This window comes from Camelus bactrianus, chromosome 21 (assembly GCF_048773025.1).
Source record: "Camelus bactrianus isolate YW-2024 breed Bactrian camel chromosome 21, ASM4877302v1, whole genome shotgun sequence".
NCBI lineage: Eukaryota > Metazoa > Chordata > Mammalia > Artiodactyla > Camelidae > Camelus > Camelus bactrianus.
In genome coordinates this window covers 16643934-16670840 of record NC_133559.1, presented here as the reverse complement: position 1 = coordinate 16670840, position 26907 = coordinate 16643934, and the positions used below count along the sequence as shown (strand labels likewise).

Genomic DNA, 26907 nt, shown 5'->3' with positions numbered 1-26907 from the left:
CGAGCTCAAGGGACTAAAAGAGTTTCATTTCAGTCTTTAAATGGCTTGTGTGAGAAAGAGAAACTGCTTTTTAAATTTTACGCTTAGACAGAAAAAAAGCCTGGGCTCGTCCGGGATTTGAACCCGGGACCTCTCGCACCCGAAGCGAGAATCATACCCCTAGACCAACGAGCCGCTCTCGGCGAAAGCGTTTCTGGTTCCTCCCTTCAGTCTTGCCCCGCCTCCGGCCGCACTGCCCGACCGACCGCAGCCGGCGACCCTTCTCTTACTCCGGAGGTCTCGGGTCGGAAACTTCTCGCCACTCAGAGAGAAAGCAGGAAAGGACGCGCATTTTGCCCAGCAGAGCCGGGCGTATCACCCAGCGACCGCGCTCCGCGCCTCGGCCTGCGGCCGTCCGCACTCGATCCGAGAAGCTGCCTTCCCCGAGCCGGGAGCGCGGTGGCGGCCGGGCGCCCGGAGCCCGGGAATAGGAGGGCGCGGGGCAGGGCCCTGGGACACGCCGGACGCCACCGGGTGCCCGCAGCCCAGTCTCCCCGCCACCAGTTTCGCTCCTTGCGGGGAGCTCAGACCACCCTCCGCCCACGCCACCCTCAATGCCCCGTGCCGCGTCCCGATCCCGTCCCCGTCCTCTGCACTGCCGCTGGACCACGCTAGCGGTGGGGTGGAAAGGACCGCGGAAGAGACACGGGGAGGGATGCACCTTATCCCTGGGAGGGAGTGATGTGGCCAAGAAATCTCAAAGGAGAGAGTATTCACAGCTAACTTTTTTAGAACGTTCGTTTTGGGATCGTGCTCTCTTTTACGCGCTCTGCATGTACTGAGCTCACTGTATATACGTAACTGTCTGTCCCTTAGGTACTACTGTTACCCTCATTTTGCAGTGAGGTAATTCATACCCAGAGACGTTAAGTAGCTCACTTAAGGCCACAGTGCGAGGAAGTGGTAGCCCCGAGATCTTGGAAGGGGTGGGGGTGGGGGTGAATGGGAAAGGCCATGAAAGGAGCTGGGGAGGGAGGGGATAGATTTGGGTGTCTTGGTGGCTTGGAGGAGTGGAGAAGGCATGGCAGGGGGGAGGACCTTCGCCCTGGGACCAGCCCACCTCCATCCCCTGCTGTAACAAGGAGGAACAAATCCGGCTCTATATTGAATCCCTTTCTTTTACTTTAACCTTTGAGTTTGATTACTTTTGCTACAAGTTAATCACTAAAGGGATGTTGCCTGTAGCGTAAAGTACACATAATGGCTCATTACTGGGAACCCTGCCTACCATGCCTGAGTGTTAAGCTAAAATACCTTTGTTAAAACTCACAAGAAACGTCCTGACCAGGCCCACCTGTGAATGGCTGCAGGAAAGAAGAAATTAACACATCCCCTCCCGATTCTGGCCAGAATCAGGAAATATTTGCAACAACTTATCGCCTTTTTTTAAACTTTATCTCCTCACTTCCCCCTCGTTGTTCTATAAAAGAAACTATCATTTAAACCTGAGCAAGAAGATCCTGTCCCAAGGAACCATCTTCTCTGACTGGCTTTCCAAATAAAGTCGCCATTCCTTGCCTGGACAACGTCTCTCGATTTCTTGATCTGTCCTGCTGGGAGCAGTAAGAGCTTGGAGTCGGTAACCCCACAGTTCCAGCCTATCCTAAGGCCCTTCCCCAGTGGACAGAGAGTGCAGGGTCTCTTTTCCGTAAGGTTTCCCGGCCTGGGATCTTTAGCAAGCCTTGTCTGCTTGAGGCCTGCACTCCCCCCTCCTTCCCCACCTGCTACCTCCTTGTGGTTTGTGGTTTGTGGTCCGCTTGCAGAGATTCCTCATTTCTGGAAACCCTCTTCCATTCAGCCATCTTTCATTCTGGATCCCTGGAATGCATTGCTCCGTAGCCTGGTCAGACGGTTCTCCTAGGGTCCAGGTGGTGTTTTGTTGACTGACAGCTCCCTATATGCACAGCTTCTCAGCTCTTCCATCCCATCCTTCCTCTGGATGCCAGTGGGCACTGGAGGTGCCAGTCAATGATAGAAGGTCAGGACCAGAGCCAACACCCTTGGGGAGTGTGACAGAGGAAATACAAGTGGACGTACTTCAAAACAAAGAGAGAAAGCAGAAAAATCTTTCTATAATCCATTCTGGCCATGTAGAGAGATCCCAGAGCCTTGCCGCTCCCTGGAGGAGGAGGACATGCCTAGGGTGGGCAACTCTGTCTGAGTCTTCCTTTGGCTTTGAAAGCACATAAACATTTTAATTACGCCTTCTCCCTGTCTGAGACCACTTTTCTTCCTCCTACTGAGCTAAGGTTTGAGACCCGGAGATTGCTTTTAACCTACTTTCGTATAGTTCAAGACTGGGTTCAGGAAGGTGAAAAAAGAGGAGTTCTCATTAGGAGGAGTCCTGACCAAAACAGGGTTTGCCCTCCCCTTTGAGACCATGGCTTTGCTGGGGCTCCCTCTGCTCTGTCTGAGCTGTATTCCACTCCTGGGAGCTCCCGGTCATTCCCTTTGCTCGCCAAGGTGTCATGGAAGATGGCAAAGCTGGAGACATCTCCTGCCTTTGCTAGGGTCCACTCTCAAGGTTCTTGTTATTACTGTTTTTCAATTTCCCACATCTGTTTGCCCATCCTTTTAAATTGTTTGTAATGATTTTTTTTTCTATTTCCTCAAGATAATATAGCATCATTTTCTTAATGATTCTTCTGTGTGATAAATTACTGGTGTCCAACGTTTCATTGATTATAAATATTGTTTGATCCATTTGTGTATATACTTTCCCCATGTTTTGCATGATTTCCTGAGGATGCACTCCCAGAGCTGGCACGGTCAAAAGGAATGATGGCTTTTATGGCTGTCCATGCAATTCCATGCCAATGAGCTTGGCTTGGCAGGTTACAAGTAAGACGAAAACAGATGTGGAGGAAGAGGACTAGTGGCTCTCAGAGAATTTTGAAACCCATGATTCAATCTTTTAATTTAATTTAAGGAATTTGGTGGCTTCTACACTTTTGAGAATGGTGGTAGGTTAAAAGCACTATTGAACATAACAGTTTTGACTTGGGGTCAGTTGCTGAGAGGGCAAAGATGACATGAGAAAAAGTGGGTCCATTAGGAGACGATTAGAATAACTCTAACTCTGAAATGCTGTCAGGGTTGGTGCCTTGAAATTGTGAACGGCTTTTAAAATCACTTATGTTGATGGCTTGGTGACTATTTTATAACTAAAATTTGCTTGCCACTGAGTTCTGACCTAATTTAGGCTTAAGTGATGCAGAGATGGCTCTGACTAGGCATGGTCAGCCCCTGGAAGTGAGAATACAATTTAATCACACGGATCTGCCATTCAAAGGAAACTTCTGGCTAACTCAGCCCACGGGACTGGCCTCACGACTGCGTGCTGAGCCTGGTTTGCTGCCTGTGGGGTTGGCACTGGCTCACAGGTCATCACGGTTGCCATGCAGATAGGTTTGCTTCCACTGCAAGCCGTGTCCTGATCCACACAGAAACTTGGATCAGATCGAACGTATGTGTCTTTTTTCTGGACATACCAGTCTAATAGCCGACAACAGCTTCAGTTACATTTTACTTCCTCTGTGGTTTCCCTCAGCGATCCTTTTTCTGAGACTTACCTCATGCCTCTCCCAGAATTTTACAATCTGTGAATCAGCAAGAATGAATTTTTGCAATTGCCCCAGCCCTTTCATCTTTCGTTAAAATGTTTCCACTTGTGTTAAGTTTTGAGTGTGCCTGAGGTCATAAATCCAACAGGAATCTAAGATCTAGATTGTGAAAAGAACTGCCTTCTCCCAGGACACCTTCATTTCCCCCAGGGGGTATTGTTACTCCTCCCTTTTATACAGATTTGGTCTTACTCTGGGTGTTATTGGATGAATAGAAGAAGACAAAAGTGTATAGTTTTCATGATCAAAATTGTGACTGTTTATGAAGCACACTCACGATCGAATGTTGCAAAACAGAAAGATACACAATTACATATAGTAAGATCCCAGTTTTGGAACCACGACGAATTCAAAACCAAACATGTACATGTCTATAGGCATTAAAAAAAAAACTAGAGGAAAATCCTTAAAATATTAATACTAGTTATCTCTGGGTAGAAGGATGGCAAATAATTTGTATTTACTTAAAATCTTTTCTTTTCCTGCATGAATGTTTAAAAATAATGATATAATACTTCTATAATGAGAAAAAATAAAGATAAATAATATTTTTAAATCACAGAGAAAACAGGGTTCTTAAATACTGTGTTTCCTTGTGCTTGGTAGGATGAAAAGAGACACAGAATTAGAGGCAAGTGATGCAAAGCAGGCCCTTTTGCCTTTTCCCATCCCAGCTGCTTCCAGAAGTCGTCAGTAAGGCTGCTACTGTCGTTCCTGAGGGCCCAGGAGTAGCCAGGATGGGAAGTGCCCAGCACCATCTAGCACCCATGGGGCCCTTAGATAGTCCAACAGTAGGGACCAGTGTCTGAGTTCCTGCTATTTTCTTGGAGGGGAATGAGTATACCATTCTTTGAGTACCTACCATGTAATCATTCTAGAATCTTGTTTCTGAACGTTAGTTAAAGTGCAGTTCAGCCCACTCATGCTTTAAAACGGGAGCAGGTGGTAAGTGTGATAACCGACATGACAGGGTTATTCAAGTTCAAGTAATTTTTTCAAGTTTTCATGGGAAACTACGCCTTAAGGGGCCAGAGTCATTACTTATGGGGGTTCCCAGTGAGGAGTCGTAGCCTGTGCCAGCCCCTTCCTTCCACGTCCTGTTTCCCTCATAGCATCTCCCTGGCTGTGCCGACCAGGATGTTGCAGAGTCCACTGAGGGCCCACAGCTTTCCAGGACGAGGAGGAGAAAGAAGTCTCTTTGTTCCTGTTTTTGAAGTGAGTGGCTCCCTTTTTACTGTGAGGCATTTAACACATCCTCTGAGGAGTCTTAAAGAACCAGCGTGTCCTGCCCCATCTGACCACAGTGGGGCCTCTCCAGAATTCCCACAGCTTTCCTCAGATGTGAGGGCAGACCTGTAGTAATGGTCATCCCAGCCTCGTGGCCACTCTGGCCAGGACGTCCCTGGGCTAGGAGGGCACCGGACTTTCAAGCAAGGCTGGGAAGTCGGGAAAGTGTGTCTCCTGCTTTCTGTGGGCCTTGCTTTGCCTCAACCCCTTCTGGGAAGGCTTTCTAGAACTAACTCCACACAAAGTGTGATGACAAAGGAGGCTTAAAACCTTACTTCACTCAGGATGTGCGTTTTAACTGGGAAGGAAGGCTACAGCCAGTGAAATCAGTTGTTAATTACGACCCTTCAGGCATCTGGTATCAGATGAGCGAATTATTGGGCAGCGATAAGTGTTGAAAAGAGTCCTATTCCAGCTCTGAAATCACTCATTACTTAACAGTTACAAGCACCTAGAATGCATGAGGCACGGGCGTGAGGAGGAACAGCACAGACACCACCTGGACCCTCACGGAGCTCCAGGCTAGCTCTGAACACAGCAGAACAGGATGACATAAAATGGGAGCCTAATTTTCTTCGGTGCCTTATGAAAATTAATTCTGTTTTATTTGCCCAGCAGTTGAATTTTACTCAGTTCTCTCTTCTTTTTTGCCTACTCAGCATGACTTCCTTTAGCAACAGCACCCTGATTTCACCTGGAGGCCCCCCATTGCTCTTACTCAGAGGCCTTGCAGGTGAAAGCGAACTGACTCACCTGGCCCCTAACCGCAGGAGAGGGCCTGGGACGGAGGCCCGGCCAGTCTGATCTCTGCATCTTCTTCATCATAACGATTGGTTCAGGCATGGCTGTAGGAGCCCCATGGAGCCTAAAGAAAACCTTTGTAGGATTCCCTGCACCCCGTATCCCCTGTTACTGGGAAAAAAATAAGTTTCTTCCATTGGGTTTACAGGCTGCATAGAGCCTGCTTGAGAATGTGGCCAACACAGAGGAAAGCAGTAACAGAGATTTCTGGCATTGCTTAGGTGATTGTATTTAGGTCTATCCATGGATTTTCAATTATATCATTCAGTATATAGGTAAACAGAGAGAAGGAGGGAGGGAGGGAGGGAGAGAAGAAGGGAGGGAGGGAGGGAGAGAAGGAGGAAGGGAGGGAGGGAGAGAAGGAGGAAGGGAGGGAGGGAGAGAAGGAGGAAGGGAGGGAGGGAGAGAAGGAGGAAGGGAGGGAGGGAGGGAGAGAGAGAAGGAGAGATTCATAGATGTTAATTGTTTTGTATCAGCCAGTTTGAGTTGAGTTCCTTTCATTGGCAGCTGAAGGTCCTCATTCATTCAACTGTATTAAACTTTTAACCTCGCAAGAGTTCCTAATCAAAAGAAGATGATGAACTGGTTGCCTGTCCACTCCCTTTTCCCCGATCTGATATATATTTATGGAGTGACCAGTCAGCTGCTCACAAACCCAAACTGGTCTGGCCAACTGGGCTTTGTTCAGGGTGACAGTGAGGAGAGTGGTCTGTGGCCCCAGCCAGGGCTTCTGGCGGTCCTGTCTCATTACACTTGGCTGAAACAGCATCACAGCCCCCCTTTTAAAATTGGCATATTCCTTCAAAGCATTCAAGTTGGTCCCCCCCCCCCCCCCCCCGCTCCCTCTCTGAAGGAAGGAAGGACACAGGTTATAATTCAAGCTAGACTACAAAGGTGGTGGAAGAATGACTCTGATGCGTCTCTCTAGCCTGTAGCTGTGAAGGACCAGTGTTTCCCTTCAAGCTTATTAAGAAAGCCAAAATGCAAGCCTTCCTGGCCTGGTGATGGCTCTGTGCTACCTAAGACACAAACGGATTTCTTTAATCCCCACTTTGAAATCCCAGTATCAACCATGCCGATGCAACACCCGAATGTGGTTGCTCTGAGAAAGGAAAGCAGTAAACAGCCAGGTTGCGGCACCAACAGAGAACGGGTCCTGGTCCTGCCTAAGCTTCGTGAATTCCCCACCAAGAGCCCCATCTCAGGTAACAACCCCTGGGGGTGGCAGCCTCTGTGTTTTCACAAAATAGATCAACTGCATGATGAACAGGGAACTGGGAAGACAGAAAGGTGTTTTGACAGCATCACACGTGTTCCTTCAGCATCGCGTTCTTGTCATTTTTGATTGCTCCTTCCTTACCTGCTAGTGTAAGGCATGGACCCTCCAGAAGGAAAACAGAGTTGTATTTTCACATCTACATTCCATCTATACCAGTCCTCTCTAGGAAAGGCAAGTGGTAGATTTCCCCCTTTCATCACACACCCCCCAACAATCATGCTCACATCCACAAATCTCTTGCCCTGTTATGTGCATGAGTATATAAACAACCCAAAGACGTATATAAATAAATCCACGTATTGTTTAGGGGGTATACAGCTCCATCAGTACACACATAGATGACAGATGGATAGATGATCAATCTCAAAATAATTGACACACGTATCTCCCAAACTCTGCTAAAATACAAGGCTTATTATAGTATAAGTCTTCACTCAATTACAAGTCGTAGAAGCTGCATTAGATTTAAAAATAGTTTTTGAAAAATATATATCCCAAATATTAACACTATCCTGGAATTAGGAAAACTGTAAATGGGATGATAAACTGAGGTACCAGCGGTGAGATAAGGCCTTTTAGTCTGGGAGAGTGCTTTCTGAAGTCAGAGTTGAGTGTGGTCCAAAAGACCTCTAGGAAAAGCGACTGCTCCAACGACCAAATCAGCATGTGGAGACACTGAAATACTCAGATCTGAATAAGGACCAACCCTAAAGATTGAACATTTATGCAGATTAGCATCTTTCAGCAGGAGCCTTTGAAATGGGGAGACGATATGTGGTATGTTGAGGAAGGGGCAGTCAGGCTCTCTGTTTCTGGGGAAGCCTCCCTGCTCTCCAAACCGCATGTTAAAGCAGCAGCGACCCAGCGAGAACAGACAGAAGACCCAACCTGAGTCGGAAGGAGAGCCTGGGCTTCTATTCAAGAGCTTCCCAGGAAACCAGGAAGGACGCTCTCATTAGGGAGCCTGCACATCATGAAGCTCAAAGCACCTCCCAGGAGACATCCAATCCGTGCTCAAGGGTGCCCTTCTGGAAGTGCAAACTTCAACCTCCCAGGATAAATCAGAGGGCAGGTATTGCTCAGGTATCACCTCTCTGCTTTCAGGATGAGGAAATGCAGTGTGAGACCTCTGGATGTTCTGCCTCTCCAAAGGGGTTGCTCCCTGCATCTGCCTCCCCCCACCTCCACCCGCGGCAGAAGCAGGTGAGCTGAGCTGGTCTCCTCCCAGTGTATCATCAACCAGAGAATTACCGGGTGGGAGAGCCCCTGGTGCTGGACCTGACACTTTTTTTTTTTTTTTTAATGTTTCAATGATTTTCTCTTCTAGTCCAGTGTTTTCAAAATTGGCAGGCCAGTTCAAATTTGGACCCAGCTGAAAGGTCGTCTTGGGGTCTCCATATAATTTGCAGTCTTTGGTAACTTACAGGATTTCTATTTCCAGTGATTATCTTTTGTTTCTAGCCACCTGAAATGAGTTTTGACTTATATTTGAGAACAGTGAAAACTTTAGTCAAAAGGCGCTCACTTTATACAAACCAAATCTGATTGCCTAAATCCTAGACCAGTCCCAAGGTGGGTGTGGAGAGCAGCCAGCCCCACAAGTTGACCAGTATCCCTGGGGAATTGTCACCACAGTAGATTGTTTTAAATAAAAAAAAATTTTTTTTAACAAAGTCCGTCAAGTGACATAAACTCAAGCTGATAAAAGTCTGCTGCACTCAGATCCAATCTCCGACGGCGACGGTGTGTGTGTGTGTGGGGGGAACGGCACCCTGTGTCTTCAGGCTGACCTCTGCCCTCAGCACATCCCGCTTCTGCCGTGGCTTCCCTGGCTGCCGCTACTGTCGCTGCTGCTACTTCCAAAGAGACGGCTCCAGCAGCTTCCTCACAAGCACAGTCAGCTCCTCTTCACATTTTAGTGTCCTGGACAGAGGTTTTATCCTGTGAACAGAGGAGGAAGGAATAAATTGGGAGGAGAGTAGGGAAAATCAGACACTCAGTCTATCTCCTTGGGGATGCTAGATCAGTCAATAATAGTAATAATAATGCTGTGTGCCTGATACTGAGGCGGGAAGCCCCATAAAAAGACTGGCAGGACCCCTAGGAAGGGCCACTACTCTCCTGCCAGCACCATCCGGTTCCCTAACCCAGAGGCTCTATCTCACTTTTTGCCTCTGAAATGGCTTACCTACCACTAAAATTCTATTGGTTCCCTGAGCTCACTCCTGATTGGTTCATTTCCCTAACTTCTGATTGGTCCATTTGTAGTACTTCATTTGCATGGAGCTCACTCCTGATTGGTTATTTCTCTCCCTCCTGATTGGTCCATTTCTACAAAGCTTGTTCCTAATTAGTCAACTTTTGTTATACTTCATTTGCATATGATGTTGCAAAGTGTAAACTAGCAGCCTATAAAAGCCTGTGTAAACTTACCAACGGGATTCAGAGCTTGGAGTGTTAACTCCTCTGGGCCCGCTGGAGTAATAAACCTGAGTTCTCCAACTCTCTGAGTGCTGTAACACTGAGCTATAACACTGAGCTGTAACACATTTTATCTGCAACAATATAATTGTTCACATGCATTGACTCATGTATTCCTCACAAAAGCAATATGAGTTTGGTAGTTTTATTAGCTCTGTTTTATAGCTGGGGCAGTTAAGGCATAGAGAGATCAAGTGACTTCCCTGAGGTCACACAGCTAGTAAGTGGTGGAGTCAGGATTTAAATCCAGGGACCTGAGCTTGACTGAGCCCTCAACTACTAGGTGACACTGCCTATGTCTTGATGCGTGGCCTCCCATGTCCTCCCTGCCCTAGCTTCTTACTCCTTCACTCATTTCCATTAATTTCATCATCCTGAAACACTGCTCAAGAATCTTCAGCAGCATACAAGTGGCAAAAGAACAGAAAGCATCAAAAATAAAAGACTGATACTAAATAAAAGGACAGGAAAACCACTATTTGTTCAGTGTCCATTCAAAGGGTGTTACTTTTAAGCTCCTTCTGTGCCAGGAGCTGTACCAGGCCTTCTAATATCATCTTTAGCTGAAACTGAGATATTTACAAATGCATCCACAGTACAAGGTATGTGACATGGGCCATCCTATTGCACTATACAGAGTGCAAGGAGCTGGGGGCATTTGTCATCAGAGCAATCAGAGAAGAAGGCCTATGGAGGTCAGAGGTGCAGTGAGAGGACTTCCAGGTCATAGTGAGGGCTGGGCCCAAGCGATCTCAGCTGGTGGTGCAGGCACTTCCAGTGGAAGGGACACCAGGACAGCCTGTGTTACCTACTGGGGAATGGTGGGTGATGTAGGCTGGCTGAAGCCCTAGGTCCCATCACAGGGGACAGGACCAGCAGAGTTCAGCACACAGAAGAGTGAAAATTCAATTTTCCAATGGGCAGAACCAAAAGGTTTTGGCAGGGAGAGTAGTCAGTTGACACAGCATTCCCAGGAAGATGCATATGGTGCTAATATAAAGGGTGGGTCTGGAGACCAGGAATTCTGTTAGGAGTGACTTGTGATTGTAGCGAGATGAGGAAGAAAGGGCAGCACGGGGGTCAGGGCAATGGAGATGGAGAGAGAGAGAAGGTGAAATGCCATAAGTGGGAGATTTCCCAAGACTTGGGGACTGATTAGGTATGGGGGGAGGTGACACAGAGAAAGAAGAAAGTACCTTGTGAGCAGAAATGGGTGAGGCTAGCAAAGGAATTTTGGGTTTCAGTTGAATGTAAGTGAAGAAACAAAGTGAGCAGGAGCCTGGTTTTGGAAATGTGGAGTGCGAGGGACTGGTGGGCCTTCAGGTGCAGAGGTTAGGGGCCCATGGTCAGAGCCTGGCTGGTGCTAAGCTGTCAGGACTGGTCTGGAAGGCAATGGTGAGGACCAGGTGTAGGAGTCATTGGCAAAACGAGGTGCATCCTGGGAGTGGGGGCCAGAGGAGACTATCAAGGTCGGGATGTGGTGACTCTGCCCTAGGAGGCAGGGAGGATGGTGGGGGGCCCGGGCAGCCCAGCCAGATAGAGGCTAAAGGAGGAAGGTGGTCTCAAGGGCAGGTTGCCAGCGTCAGCTGCTTGACAGAAGTGAGGATGACAAGAACCAAGACACAACCGGTCCTTGGGGGCCGGGAGGGTATTTGTGAGCTTCAAAATCATTGATAAGAATGCGATCAGAAGGGGAAACATAGGAGGGAGACAGAGAGGACTCGGGAGGCGGGGAGCAGAGTTGAGAGGTTTAGGATGAGAGAGATCTGAGTATGTGCGTAGGCAGCAAGGGGTGAGCTAGTGAGGAGCTAGAAACACAGAAGCCTAACCAAATGGGAGGTTCGTAGTCTAACCCCTCGCTTCACATGCACACACATGCACCACAGATACCTGTGGAAAAGTCCAGAAAATGGTGGTTGGGGTGGGGGGAGCCAAACACAACCAGCCTCAGGCAGGGTGCAAAAGGATTCCCCAGTGACAATAACTGTGGGCCCCTTGGCTCATGGGCTCCCCGGGCACCCCATGCCTGTCCCAGGTCTTTCCTGCATCTGGCGGAGGCAGCACACACCACCAAAGAGACAACTTTCCAGCCCCTGATCGAATCCCCATCTTGGTCTTTGATCAGTAGAAACTACACATAAACTACAACAAGATGGATATGCTCAAAAGACTGTCAAGAGGAAGGGACAAGCATATCTAGCAGTTAAAAAAATACATCTTTGTGAAAAACAACTGCAGCTCAGCCCATCCAACCCAAATCCCAAATAGGACTGAAAATATGAACGCCAAGTTGTTTATGGTGATGACACTAAGGAGAGAGGTGGAGAGGGAGAGGGTAGAGATTCAAAATTCATTCTTAGAGATAAACAACAAAGATTTACTGTATAGCACAGGGAAATATAGTCAGTGTCTTATAATAAACTATAATGGAAAAGAATGGGAAAAAAGCATATATATATATATATATATATATATATATATATATATATATATACACACACACGCACACACACATATGTATGTATAACACATATGCACACACACACATATATATGTATAACTGAATCACTTTGCTCTACACCTGAAACTAACACAATATTGTAAATCAATTACATGTCAATTTAAAAAAAGAAAAAAATTCATCCTCCATACTTCTGTTTGTTAGAACCTTTAAAATGAGAATGTATTCAATAAATAAAAATAAATAAAAATTATTCTAGACAATTTAATCAGTAACTTTATACATAGGTCAGTTGGAAAATAATTCTAACACATTACTACTTAAGTCATTAATTTATTAATTGAAATTAACTAGGCAAAATAGGAGAAAGCCTATGCTATGTCTGCCTGCTTGTATTTTAGAACAACAATCTGAACACCTTATCAAGCTTTGCCAATTCCTCAAGAAAAGTAAATAAACTGAAAAGCCCCACTGAATAACATATTTCCCTTTGAAAGGCCAAAAAGGAAAGTTTAGATATACAGTTTCTGGAAAAGACATATTTTTCAACCAAGTTTTTTTGCTGTTTATTTGGCACTTCAAACACATATCTATCTTTATCCTTGTATATTAACAAAATTAATATACTAAATACTCAATAATTTTCTCAAGAATTTTATAATAGTCTTCAATTAAAATCTCCTCGGAAGTGGATGTGTGTGTGTTTTTAACACACACACACACATACACACACACACGACAGCTAGTAGAGTGTTCTGCACATAGTGAGGCTCTGATATGTGCAGTTAAATGAGAAATTAGATGCTGTTAAGTTCTTATAAAGAGGTAGCACCTGGCATTTAAGTAATAAAACAAAAAAAAAAGAACGGTTTTTGAGAATAAAAAAATCCCATTTTTTTTTAGTATTACTATATTAAAGAAAGTTTAGTGAACATTCAAGAGCAACATGTTTAAGACCTGAACACTATCAATTTGGATTATAAAAATACAACCAGGAAGAAGAAGGGCTGGAAGGACGCACACATGCCAGCTGTATGCAACTTAAACCACGGTCCTAAACAACAGTTCTCAGATGACATATTGGAAAGCCACAGGTTCTGATTCTGGTCAGCCAATTTTGTACTTATAAATTACTTCACCAGGCTGCTTCAAGGATCTAGGTATTAACCACTGCAGAAACCAAACCAAACCAAACCAAAAAACAAAAAAATCAGCATGGTTGGGGCAAGGTGAGGGGGAGAGTCAGGGAGAGCTGGGCATGGGCCTCACAGAGGGTTTGGATTTTATATTCTGAGTGCACTGGGAAACCACAGGACAAGGGGGAGGGGAGGTATGGGGCACTGTGTCCTCTCCCCAAAAGACCTGTCCAATCCTAACCCCTAGTACCTGTGAATGTAATCTTATTTAGAAAGGGGATCTTTGCAGACATAATTAAGGATCTCAAGATGAGATCACTCTGGATTTAGGGTGGGTCCACACTGGGTGACTGGTGTCCCTGTAAGAGAAAGGAGAGGGAGTTGTCACACACACACACACACACACACACACACACACACACACACACACACACACACACACACACACACACACACAGGAAGACCATGTGAAGACAGAGGCAGAGGTTGGAGTGATAAGTCTACAAGCAGGAAACGCCAAGGACTGCTGACTTCGGCAAGGAAAGATTCTGAAGGTTGCCGGCAGCCACCAGGAGTTAGGGGACAGGCCTGGAACAGATTCTTTCTCAGAACCTCCAGAGGGAACCAACCCTACCAGCACCTTGATTTTGGAGTTCTGGCCTCCAGCGCTGAGAAAATACATTTCTATTGTTTTAAGCTGCCAGTTTGCAATAGGGGAGTAATTTTAGCAATGAGAAAACACACATGGACACTTCTGGTTTCTGTACAGAGTGGACTGTGTAGGCAGAAAAAATGGAAGCAAGTATCCAGATAAGAGGCTTGTGTAGCTGGAAGCTTATGGTGGCTTGAGTGAATGAATGAATGAATGAATGAACTGACAAAAAGGGAACAGGAAAACACTGGAGAGTGACTTTGTGGATGAGATTGTCAGGGAGTGCAGTAGAAAAGGGGCACATGGAGCTTTTGTTGTGGAACTTCTAGTCTCAGCAGGGCTGGTTCTGCTTCTAAAGCATACGTAGGGGAGTTCAAGGTGGGCTTCCTGGGGGTGGCTGGAGGAGCCGGCTGAAGGACAAATAATTGTGAGCCCAGCAGGAGGGCAGGGACTGAATCACACCCCCTCTCCTGAGAACTAGGTGTCCAACACCTGTGCGTGGATGGATAAAACATAAAGCCTCCTTTAAAGGCCCAATTCGCATACCACCTTCACCCTGAAGTTCTCCAACAAAAAGGGAGCGGGTAGACAAGCCGGGCCACCTACCTCTGTCTCGGGGACCTCACTGCTGGTGTGTGGCTGGGCATGGCTGGTGCCGGCGTCACAGCCGGACTCGGGAAGGGTCCCCTCGTCTTGCTCTTCCTTGTCTTTCCCCTGTTCGGGGCTGTGGCCACCCTCCACTCCTCTGGGAGGACTTTGGGGGGTCTCCTCTCCCACAGCTGCCTCCTCCGGCCCCTTTGTGTCTTGGCTCCTTTGTCCGGGTTCATCCTCTTTGCTGGCCGCCCTCTCCTGCACCTCCGTAGGCCCCTCCGTCTGCTCTCCTGCCGGTTTCTCCTCCGTGGGGCTCCCACACCCGTTCTCTGCCTCTGGGCCGGAGGCCGGGGCTGGACGCTGGCCGGCCCCCTCTTCGGAGCTGCCCACGGCCTCCTCACGCTGCGGGCCTTCCTCCGTGGCTGTGCCCATCTCCTCCTGCTTCTCTGTCCTGTTGGAAGTCCTCCTCAGAGGAGGGGACCCTGGGGCCTGGCTCTTGGGTGGGAACACCTCACCCCCGTTCTCTTCCTTGGCACCATTCTCCTGGGAGAACTCCACGGCCCTGAAGTCCCCCAGGTCCCCGCAGTCCGACTGGGACCTTCGGAATCGCCTGGAGGGAGGGCGCCTTTTGATCGAGCCCCTTGTCCGCACCTGAAAGAAAGCGTTAAGGACAATGACCCACAGCCTGTGAGAAAGGCCAAGGGGAGGATGATGTGTTCCTTCAGCGCCGGCCTCATGCACGGCCTCACAAGCCCCTCCGAGGATCAGGTTCTAGGGGGATGTACCACTGCTGGCTACTTACCAGAGGTGGAGCCCTGTGGGATTGTGGTTTTACATGGTAACCTGCAGATTTTTTTGTGAAGATGAAAATGCTTTGTATCCAGTAAAAAAGATAACCTATGATTTTATTGGCCTGTAAAACATCAGTCAGTTTGGTGTCTAACTTGGCAATTGTACTCTAACATTTGTTCTTTTGAATTGCCTATAAATAATCGGTTCTTCGAATGTTCTCTGAATGAGCTTTACCTCCTTACAGGTTTCTCATAAATTAACAAGCTAAATAAAATCTCTTTTTGGATAAAAGTCATGTTTTGACATTTTGACAATTCTACTTTGACAAAGATGAACCTAACAGAGGAGAAGGTGAGGGGCCTGCGGGTGGCCTGACCCAGAACAGGGACCTTGTGGGTGTGGAGCTGGACGGCTGGTGACCAGCTTTCTCTCTTTCCCCAGCTCGTCCTCCCCGCCCCTCACAAAGCTGGCTAACTCTGGGAGGCCTGCGCAGCCAGGGTCCTTTGCTTTCCCTTAGCAGAAGCCACACTAAGCAGCAGCCAGCACAGCTGCCTGAAAATCGTTTCCTCTCTGGGAAGGGTGCGGATCTCAGAAGCAGGTCTCACCTCAGTCCACCTGACTTTGTCAAAAGTTCGACGGACATGTTTGTACCAGATGCCCCGCTTAAGTGACGTGGCCTTTAAAAATGTATATGCAAATCAAATCTTATTTTCATAAATCTTATTTTCTCGCTGATTTACATTTTGGTATTGGTCAGTCCTAGTTCTGTCTCAGAGGTTTGGAATAAACAGTTCATTTTAAGAGGGTTTCCTGCGGGGTGGGTATAGCTCAGCAGTAGAGCACATGCTTGGCATGTACAGGTCCTGGGTTCAATCCCCAGTACCTCCGTTAAAAAATAAATAAACCTAATGACCTTCCCCCCAAAACAAAAAATATTTTTTAAAAAGGGGTTCAGGCCAGACTAGCCAGGCCTCAGCCCTCATGGCCAGCAGGGTTCAGAAATAACCTGCCTGCTCCCTTGCTGCTGTCACAAGCCTAAAGTTCCCCAGTAATATGACCAGGTGGCAGTGCCTCCCTCCCTGCCCCTACTCCCTACTGACATCCTGACATCCTGTGAGAAGACAAGCCTCTCCCCTGGGTTCCTCCTGGGTTCCTCTCTGCCACCACCAGAGGGTCTCTCCATCGCCCTGAGCTGGAGGAGCGCCACGATGTCCCCAGCCAGCAGGCCCGAGGCCTCCCCATCACCTCCTTGCTGCCAGCCCTTTGTTTCCTTGGGCGCTACCTGTTTCAACAAACTCATTTGATCTTTTTTTCCTAGATGGACTTTCTGGAAAGAGCCCAGAATATCCCTCTCTCTCCATCCCTCATTCTAAAGTCACATCCATTTACCATTTCTTGGCATCAGATCCCTGTAACTCTTGGCCCCTGCTTGGCTCTGGTCCAGCTTGCCGGATACCTGCTTGGAGTGAACTGGACTGTGTGTGCCTCTGATTCTTACATCCTCCTACTAGGGCAGGGATCTGAGGACAGCACACACAAAGTATCGGGCACAACGCATCTACAGAAACAGGCCGTGCCATATATCTTTTTGCAAAGGAACAGTTTGGATGTTCTTTAATTGGGGCAAGATGCAGTAAGAACGACCTGACCCCATACTGGGACACAGGAGTATTCCTATTACACCAGGACATGGTATTTTAAAGACCTAGTGACCCTGCCCTCCCTTCTGATGAGTCACTGATCAGGTCTTTAGCTTTTGTTTTTGGCTTTTGACATAACTCTCTGTGCAGCTGGGGTCAGTCCTGAATTCCCACCCTTCTCTCCACAGAGGACAGAGCACTCCATCCCTCACGCCTGCCTTCCAGGTGAGGGGTGCTGTTACAGGGAGAGGAGCTGAGAGAGGCAGGCTAGACAGAGGGAGATCTTAGTTCGGGGATCATTTGCCAGGAAGAAGAGAAATAAATGTCCCTTGTTAAAACCCAGCTCTGACCACAGCTCAAATGCGGTCTCCTTCCTCCAGGACAACAACAGGGTAGAGGTCATTCAGGATCTCCCAGTGCCCACATTCTCGCAGACACACCACAGTGCTTTGTGTGCAGACATTACCTTATTGTAACAGGGCAGGTGACTGCCTTCAGGAGGCTGGTCAAAGCTGACGGGCACCTCCTCTGGCTCGCTGGCCCGAGACCGCACGCCAGGGCTGCTGGGGGTAGAGGGCGGGCTGTGAAACGGCGACACCATGGCCTTGAGTCCGGGACTCTTGGGTGAGGCCCCAGGTAGCAGGGCTGCTGGATCAAAGGCTAAATTGGCCTGTCGGGAAAACACAAGAAATGACAGGGAGTGGCGGTTCCCTGGCCTCAGAACTGACTGGTTGGGCCTAGGTAACACGAGGCTCTTCATGTTACTTCCTAGCCAGTTATCCATTGTCACATCATGTCCTGCCCCTCCTGGAAGCACCACCTCCACGGTCTATCTCCTGCTACCTGGCTTACCCCAGGCTGCATCCCAGAATACCCAGGAAGCACTGATTTGATCCAACAAAAATGCACTAGAACTGCCCCACTTTATAGACAAAGAAGCCAAAATAGCAAGTGCCAGCACCTGCAGGCACCCGGATCTCATGGCAGGTCAGCACCTTTTACCATCTTTCTTGTCAGCGTCAATCGTAGTTACCGCTCACGGGGTGCCTGCTCCTTGCCAGGCATGTACAGTTTTCCCCTCTACAACCACCAGCCACCCCACATGTTTGGTTTTGTCCTCCTGCCATAAATTAGGAACGTGCCTCAGGAATCTGCCCTGGGATTCAAGCCAGGCCTGTGTGTCCCTCAGCCTGCAAGGACAGGGTGTCTCTCGGTGGACACAGCAGGCCACCGAGCCCTTCCAGAGGGGAGCCAGCCGAGCAGACACCAGTGTGAACTCCAACCGGGGGCATCTCAGTGCAGGTGAAACAAGATTAAAATGAACCCTAAGAACAACAAAGGGGAGAGGTTACTCAAAGGTAACCTGAGGCCTGAGGGAGTCATGAGTTTGGTGGGGAAGGAGGCCCGATCCATTCTACTGCCTCGGAGACGGTGGTGGGGCAGGTGTCTATGGAGGGACTGAACGTGAGCGCCCCAGGTCCTCTCCAGCGCCACCTAGGGGCCAGTGCACCTCCTGCTCCGCCCTCTGCATTTCCAAATCATCGCACAGTTGTCCTCCAGACCAGCAAAGCCAGTGGCAAGGCCTCACAGGGAAGGGACCAGGCTCGAGGGGCAGGTGATGCTCTCCACGCAGACACACTTGACTCCAAATATCAGCTTTCACTGAATAGCTGCGTGACCTTCAGTGAGTCCAGTAACCTTTCTGAGTCTCGCATTCTTTGTTTGTCCAATCTACTGAGCCTGATCTCCAGAATCTTTTTCGATCCACCCCATTACTATCTCCTGCCACTACCTGGCTCACACCCTTCCCCTCCAGACTCCCCTCAGTGCCACCCTTCCACCAGCTAAGACTGTCATCCCAGAGAACTCCTACATGGACTCTGGGACTTGGAGAGTACAGAACGTTACACATGTTAAGAAGATACTAGTATTTCTATTGTGAACTTAAGAACAAACTTATGGACAATATTGCATCATGGTAAACTTAAAAATATAAAAGTTAAATGGCAACACTGTGGGCCCAACCAAGCCATGTCTAAAAGCAGCACATGGCAGGTACCAAGGGGCAGAGGCTGTGGGAGCTGATGCACTGCGACGGCGCAGAGGGCTTCATGGCAGAGGAGACGTTAACTGAGCATTAAAGGAGGTCTTTCTCCCTTCTCATTGTCAAGCTGGGAAATTCCTTCCGTAAGGCTGCTTGCAAATAACATGGGTCTAGCTAGCCAATGGAAAACTTGAACTTTGAATTATGGACAGTAGTGAAGAAAAATCATAGTTCCTAACTCATCCAATAAAATATTTAGAAGAACAATCCAGCTTCTGGTGCATTTCTTAGTTCTTTGCCCACATGTTTCCAACAAAGCAAGGCTCCTATGGGATTTGGCCAAATATACATTATCCCTGACACCCTTCATAAGATTAAACCGTTAGAGATCAAAACCTCATTCTCAGGTTGTTGTGCTTCCCAAAGAGGCTCATTAATGGCTGGAAAGGGGAGTAAGGCCAAGACTGCAGGGTACACAGCATTTGGGAACTAATTTCCTGCACCTGGATGAGGGCGGGGCTGGCTGCAGGCAGGTGGAGGTGGCTGTCCTGGGCTACACCTCTTAGATGGCTGTTAGGAGGGAATGTCAAGTTCTGGGGTCCTGTCTGAGAAATCCCTGTTATGTGCATGGGAGCCCTGCAGCCTCCTACAGTGACGGACAGCCCCCCTCCCTCCCTGCAGCGGGGGTGGAATCAGGGCTTCTCAGAATGAATTAAACTTCAGGGGAGATGCCTCCCCACCCTCCACAGGGCAGGCTCATGACCCAAAACCAGGGATGCTTTCCTTCACCCCAAATCAGGCTGGGAGCCAAATCCTGGGCTCTCCTGTAGCTGGGAACTGCAGAGACTGTGGCTACTTGTCTCCACACATCCCTGATAATGGCTTCAGAACAAGGCTGGTGTGCCAATTTTGTTAGTTGGGCCCAGATGGGAGGATCCAGGGCATGAGAGCCTTGCTGTTCTGGGTGGCTGCACAGAGACTGTGGTGAAAGCCAGAGCATCTTCTACAGGCCCCACCCAGACATGTCACGCCTGCCCCTCCTCTGCACTCAGCTCATGCTGTTCCCACAACAGGTGCGCTTTCCTCTCTCCTTTCCAGCCATCATCCCTAAGGACCAACTCAGGGTATGCGTTAATTACTCCTGCCCACTCACTCTCTTCTTGCTCAAAAATTCTAGAGCAGTGGTTCTCACCTGGAGTGGGGTAGGGGATTTTGCCCCCAGGAGACATGTGGCAACATGTAGGGACATTTTTCTTTGTTACAATTTGTTGACGAGTTCTGCTGGCACCTCGTGGATTGGGACCAGGGATGCTGCTAAACATCTTGCAAATGTACGAGGCAGCCCCCTGCAACAAAACTACCCTGCACAAATGATGCCAAAGTTAAAAAGCCCTGGTCTAGAGCAGTAGAAGTCGGGTACTTACACACAATTTAGATCTCCGGTGTTTGCTTCACTCTCCTATACAGCTTTTATTGGATCATGTGTGAAAATTGTGTCTCCCCAACAAGACTGTGAGATCAAGTGCAGTGTCATGTGCAAGCTGGTTACCAGAGGTCAGGAATCCAGGTGACATTTGGGACTACTCTTGAGCCCCAAAGGCATGCAAATGTTGGATAAGAGGTGGGGAAGGATAAGAGGTAGCAAGAGCTAACTGTTCTGAACTTACCTGAAGCTTCTCGATCAGAGGCGAGCTCTTCACCTTGATTTTAGGAGGGTGGTTTGCATTGGGCGGTGACTTCTATAAAAGCAAATGGACCAAAACAACCAGATAAATAAGGTGAAGGGAGGTGGGGTTCTGGCTGGAGACCAAAAGCCACCGTTGGAATAAGAGGAGAAGAAAAAGTTGGTTTCACCACTTGAGCTTCAAAGCCCACTTCCCTCATCGGGTCCCGGGCGGGGCAGGCTCCCCCCCACCCCCGCCCTCATCTTACTACTGACAAGACCACCTGAATCTATGAATTAGAGAAGGCAGGACAGACGTCTGCAACATAGGCGGTCTGTTCTAGGAAGAAAGCCTTCGTGGTCATTATGAGGGAACAGGCTATGTCGCAGGGGGACAAGATTTTCACCTCCTGACCTTCACAATGTAGGCCAATATTTGGAAGGAATTTCAAAGAGGACCATTCTGCTTGTCACAAACAAAACAAGAAACCACAGAGCCAGACTGAAACCTGTCAGGGGTATTACTGAAATTCTTCCCTTGAACTAATAATATTTTGGAAAACCCCACCAAGAGTGTTGTTTATAAATTATCATTTTCTAAAACATTAGCTATCCATTTTGATTAAGCAGACATTTATTATCTACTAGATTCCAGGCATTGTGTTGGTTACATAAAAATGAATATGATTTAGTCCCTGCCCTCTAGAGTAGTCAATGCCTGATTTTATATATACACTTTATGTATATATAAAATCTCCATATAGGTGCTCTGTTAGTTGGAGATTTTTTTTTGGTGGGGGGGTGATTAGGTTTATTTATTTATTTTTGGAGGAGGTACTGGGGATTGAACCCAGGACCTTGTGCACCTAAGCATGCGCTCTATGGCTTAAGTTATACCCTCCCAGCACTGGAGATATTTTTTTTGTGATGAATGCATGTCAGGAATCTTGTCTGTCTTTGGATTTTATATTATCTAAAAATACCATCTGCTTTTTGTTTTGTGTAAAATCTCTAAAACTTGATTCTAGTTCCACAGGTATATTGATCCTCACTCAACATGTAGGGATGATGACAGTGATGATGATGATGATAATGAAGAAGAAAAAGAAGATGTGTCTGCTGGACAGAGACCAGAGCAGAAAAAGAATTTTCCTTTAGTTTGGGGACCCTCACTCCTAATTTACTTGAATCATAAGAATAACCCTAATTTCTTACAACTATTCTGAGATATTTATTGTGTGAGATGATTGGATTTTAGTGATGGAAGGAGAGAGACTCACTCAACCGAACTCCTTGTAACCTTTTTAAGGTCCAACATTGCGGGAGAGGTGCTGGAGTGGGGCAGTCACTGGCTAGGATGCAGGAGCCTCCCTCCCCAGCCCCCTCTCACTCTGGCTTTGCAAGGAGCCAGATGGATGCCCTGGCCTCAGGCTCCTCATCCAAGACCCAGGCTGGCGGGTTGGAATAACTGATTCTAAGGACAACTCCAGCTCTCCAGTGCCTCTGAATCCACGAGTCTACAACGTGAGACATAGTCCCAGAGCACTCAGTCTTTCAGAGAGCTTTGTGTCCATGGTGGCTACAAACAGCTTCCAGCCCAAACTCGGCTGTCCTTGATTTCCGGGCTTTACAGTGGAAGTTCACAGGAGCCAGTGTTCCTGAAGACACCTGTTTTGGAACCTGCAGCAACAGATGTGCTGACAAAACTCACTTTACATAATACTTTAAACTCTTCTCTTCGGCAACTGACTACTATCTTCTGAAAAGAGGGAAAATTAAAAAAAAAAACACAGTCCCTTCCCCATAGGACAGTGCTGGGAACTTAGCTTGTTCTCCCCAAAATCCTTGTTGATTTGAATTGAACTGCAAAGCAGGAAGAATCCAAAATAGCCACCAATGCAAGAAATGCAGTTCCTGAGAAAGGCAGTAGGTGGCAGTATTTCCATTACTGTTTAAGAAACAGCTCCAGGCAAGTGGCTCGGGCTAATAGTGTTGGTGCAGAAAAGCCAGGCTTGCATCTCTCTAAATGTATGTATATGTGCCCATACACAACATTCTATCAAGTTTAGAAATTACAGACTATATTTTTCAGATGGAAGTGTTTTTCACTTCTCTGGGCAGGTGAGGTAGGGTCAGGGGCCACAGTAAACACACTTTTGAGGTGGGAGGTTACAGCACAGTGGTAGAGCACATGCTTAGTGTGCAGGAGGTCCTGGGTTCAATTCCCAGTATCTCCTCTAAAAATAAAGAAACAAATAAACCTAATTACCTCCCCCCTCAAAAAAAAAAAACCTAAATAAAGTCACTTTTCAAAAAATAAAAAGAAATAAAATAAATTTAAAACAATTTTTTAAAAAACACACTTTTGGGTGGGTCCTCCAGAGAGGGGTAACTCCAGGACACCCAGTCTGCAGGAGCTGGCCCCACCATCTCAGGCCCTGCAGGCATAGGGAGGGGGCAGGGATGAAGAAGGGATGGGAAGGCCCTTTCCAGCACTGCGCATCAAGAACCGAGGAGCAGCATGAGTGGGGCCCTCCCTGCAGGTCCCCAGCGCTCCCGGCATTAAGGCTCCTGCAGGCTGTGATATGGGAGCATAGAGGTGTGGGCACAGCTTCCGTCTAACCCGGACAGACAGGGCTGGCTGTTCGTTTTATTTTTATGTGGATTTCAAGGTGATGAAGTCATTGATCTCTGGAAGCAATGCCCTTCCTGTGTGCAAGCAGCTTGTCACTCCACGCAGGAATTACCCTCTCAATCCCACGCTCCCACCCATCCAGCCCTTGGTTATATATGCCACTTAGCTGCTGGTGTACCCTCTGGGATGAGACCTGTAAATGCATTTCTCCCAAAGCTGCTGAACTAACCTATCCAGCCCTATCCAGCCCCATCTGCTTAGTGTTCTTGTTCCTTTTACAAAAAAGGAAATAAGCTCAGTGCAGTGCAGTGACGTCTACGGGGCCAAGTTCAGGTCACGGAGGCAGCCTCACAGTAGGCTCCTAATGGCCACGGCCTTCGCCTGTTGCCTAACACAGACTCCAAGCCCAGAGAGTTGAAGGTCACAGGAGAAGTTGACACTCAGTAAAGAGAAATTGTTGGTATGTATTTGGTCAGGACATTGGCTGGTGACCCCAAGAAGCCACAGAATCATGTCAGCACTTGAGGAGGCCCCAACAAAAGCTTCGTGGTTTTTTGTTGTTGTTGGGTTTTGGGGTTTTTTTGGGGGGGAGGGGTAATTAGGTTTATTTATTTTTTTAATGGGGGTACTGGCGACTGAACCCAGGACCTTGTGCATGCTAAGAATGCACTCTACCACTGAGCTGTAACCTACCCCCCCAAAACTTAGTGATTTTTAAACTGTGTTTCTTGGGGGTTCTCATCTCAGAAGACCCCGATCCGTACGGGTGGTGGAGTATTCTCAGAGCAAGTGGGGCGTTGACTCCAACCCCACTGTGCCCCACATCCCACTCAAGCAGTTCTGAGCTTCATCTGATGGGTTTCTGCTTATACATCTTGAGTTGACAAAAAGGTTTGAAAAATCGCTGATCCACTCCAAATGGCTCACTTCATAGGTGAGGAAATGTAGGCCCCAAGAGGCTCGCCCAAGTTCACATGTCTATCTGGTGTCTGTCGTCAGGACACCAGTCTCCGAAAAGGAAAAGAGAAAGACGTGGTCACAATGGGATGTAGGAACCGGACTGCCTTGCTCTATTTTGGGGCTGGCCTCCCAGGCTGGACGAGGGAACATGCAAATTCATTTCTGGCCGGGACCATGATGACCACAGTGAAGGTTCATGGATGGCTGGGAGGGCATGGACAAGACACTCTTACAGCTACAATTAGATAAATAAGAGTAGGTGAATATGCAGGCTGGGACTCCATTGCTGGCTATGATCTGTGATACCAGACCCTTTATTATGTTTGTAACACTGGCTATTTATATCTGAGGGCAATGAGGTCTCCTGTGTGCTCTGGTTTTCTTCCAGTGATCCAGAACAATAGTCAGCCTTTATCAGATCCCGCAGAACCTCACGACTCCCTCACACTGCAATTCTGCCTTACGTGAGTGCAGCCCCTCTTTCCAGAGCCTTCTACACATAGAAGATTCTGTCTACGCGTGGAAGATCATCTAAGTCAGACCTGACAGTAAAATGTGACTTTCATAACTCCTGAATCCGGTGTGGCAATACTGTGTGGTCCATTCTCTTTGCTGAAATGCTGAGGCTTGAAAAAGAGTGCTCCTGCCCTTGAACAGGAGGCTCAGTAAGAGAAAGCAGAAGGAGCCTCGTTTTCAAATGATAGGGTTCAGGAAGCATTAAGAAGAGGAGACTCATCCCTGAATCTGAAATGTTGAAGTTCCCCGTGCAGGTTTCGAAGTCTACAAGTGTGACTGTGGTGCCTCTTCCTCTAAGGAGGAAGAAAACCCATCACCAGCATCCTCTGAGCCCCCGGCAGCAGTGGCACTTACCTCCTCACCATTCTGGCCCAGCTCTACCTTGGGGGGGAACAGAGAGAGGGAGCAGGGTGGTTTCCTTCTTGTTGGTTTACTGGCTGGTGTCTAGAGGGAGGGCAACAGACGGACACATAGAGAGAAAAAGAGAGAGAGCTAATCAGGCAACAAGGAGGAAGAGGAAGGAGGTGGAAACTGGTTTTAGGAATGTTTAGGGATGTCTGAAGGAGAAAAGAATGGAGGGAGCCACTGCATGTCTTTGTGACCATCCATTAACCCGAACCATAAATTCATTCCAGTGAACTGTTGGCCCGTTTTGACTTTCAACTTCTCCTCTCCTGGTCCTTTCCTGCTGGAGCATCCGCTTCTACTTGAGGTGCATCAGCCTGAAGCAACATCTCAAAATGACACCACATCCAGCTGCTAAGTACTGCTAGCACCTTAGATCAGGGTCTCTCCTTCACCCTTTATGACATTCCTATAATGTCTAGAAATTATGGGCCGATTTTTCAGATGAGAAAACAAAAATGCAAAATAACACACCTAAGAAAGCATGACAACCATATTCTCGTCTGCCCCAAGGGGCCACGAGAACCCTCCTTCTACACCGGGGCGTGAGTTGGGGGTGGGGAGCTCTTCCTCACTTCACTTCTAAAGAGCTCCTCACACTGTAGGACTAGAGAAAACCTAGCTCAGATCTCTCCAATGCTACCTTCGACTCTGCCCTCTCTAGCAGGTTCTTTCTAGAATCCACTGGTCACTGGCTCCCTTTCCATCCTGATCCCTGGCTACCTATATCTGACTGTGCTTCCCTTGAAGTCCTCTCTTTCTTCCCAAGGCTCCATTTGGAATCTGTCCTTGCTCTGGGTTCCTAGGTTCCGGCAGGAGCCTGGTGCGGGGGCTTCTTTATTCTGCATGAGCCCAGGTCTGGTACAGCTGTGCAAGATCTAAGTCTCCATCAGTGGATCCAGAAGGAGATGAATTCAGACTCTCTCCGACGGGCAGGACTTTAGCTCGCGGCCGGCCCTGGGTCTGCTCCCTCCACGCCAGAGTGTAAGCCTCACTCTGCTGGGGAAAGATCCCGCCCAGGCCCAGCGGCATGGTGACATTCTTCACATTCAGGGAGACCCCTCTCCGCTTCTCTTCCTAATTTGGTAATTACCAAGCCTCCTCCCGCCTTCTCCTCTGGGCCTGACCCAGACTTCCCCTTCCTCCAGCCCCCTCCCAGGAGAGGGGCTCTGAAGCCGCCTGACTCACCTCCTTTGCAGCGGCTGCCTGCTCCCTAAACCGCCCGGCCAGCTGGGCTACCGACGGGGGCGCCGAGTCGTCCACTTTGGCGTTAGTTTCTGCCGGCCTTTCCTGGCAAACCAAGGACAAGCAAAAGTATGTACTTGGCACCGCAGAGAGTCGGCACTGGGTGCCACACAAGGTGCTGAGTATAAGGCCACGATGTGTTATGTGTGTCACTGTGCCAGGACAGTGAGGTCTTTAACAGCATTTTGCAATTGGCTCCTGCATTCAAAGATTTTTTAAAAGACCTGTTCAGTCAACTGCATTTAGTGAATATTTACAATGTCCTCAGCCCTGGGTGTGGCTCTGGGGACCTGGAGAGAAAGACAACTTGGTGCTGTCCTGAGAGGTGGGAAGGTGCCCGGAGATCTGGGAGGCAGGATAAGGCCGGCTTCCCCCCAAATTCCACAAAGACCCGGCCTGAGGAGGGGTATATCAGTGACAGCATCTTCCCTCGGTCAGCCGAGGCTTAGGAAACTGGGGGCTGGCAACATGCACTGGAGAGAGACGCCTGTAACTACATATAATAGGATGAGCAAATGCCGTCTATTGAACTTGGACAATATTTTTGTGTCTTGTCTCCCCTGCTTAATTGAGTGCCTTGGACATAGAAATGTTCCGAAAATATTTGTTGAATTAACAGATAAATAACATGAGAGGTGGGAAGCATGGCGGACAGGA

At 48.1% G+C, this 26907-nt stretch overlaps 1 protein-coding gene and 1 non-coding gene across 5 annotated transcripts in view; both read right to left on the bottom strand.

Moving 5' to 3' along the window:
• Positions 1-102: 102 nt before the first annotated feature.
• Positions 103-174, bottom strand: TRNAP-CGG (transfer RNA proline (anticodon CGG)). Its single transcript has one exon. It is a non-coding gene; the product is annotated as a tRNA-Pro (tRNA).
• Positions 175-7312: 7138 nt separating this feature from the next.
• RCSD1 (RCSD domain containing 1) overlaps positions 7313-26907 on the bottom strand; it is a 59441-nt gene continuing 39846 nt past the window's right edge. For 2 of the 4 annotated variants that reach the window (XM_074349760.1, XM_045515859.2), the window contains 6 exons: positions 26194-26295; positions 24955-25044; positions 20494-20565; positions 17249-17452; positions 14366-15001; positions 7313-8970 (listed from right to left, as the gene is read on the bottom strand). In XM_074349760.1, coding sequence (XP_074205861.1) covers positions 8938-8970; positions 14366-15001; positions 17249-17452; positions 20494-20565; positions 24955-25044; positions 26194-26295 — 1137 coding nt within the window. In that variant the 3' untranslated portion in view covers positions 7313-8937. The remainder of the gene's footprint in view (positions 8971-14365; positions 15002-17248; positions 17453-20493; positions 20566-24954; positions 25045-26193; positions 26296-26907) is intronic. The other 2 variants (XM_074349761.1, XM_045515860.2) reach the window with 1 other exon arrangement.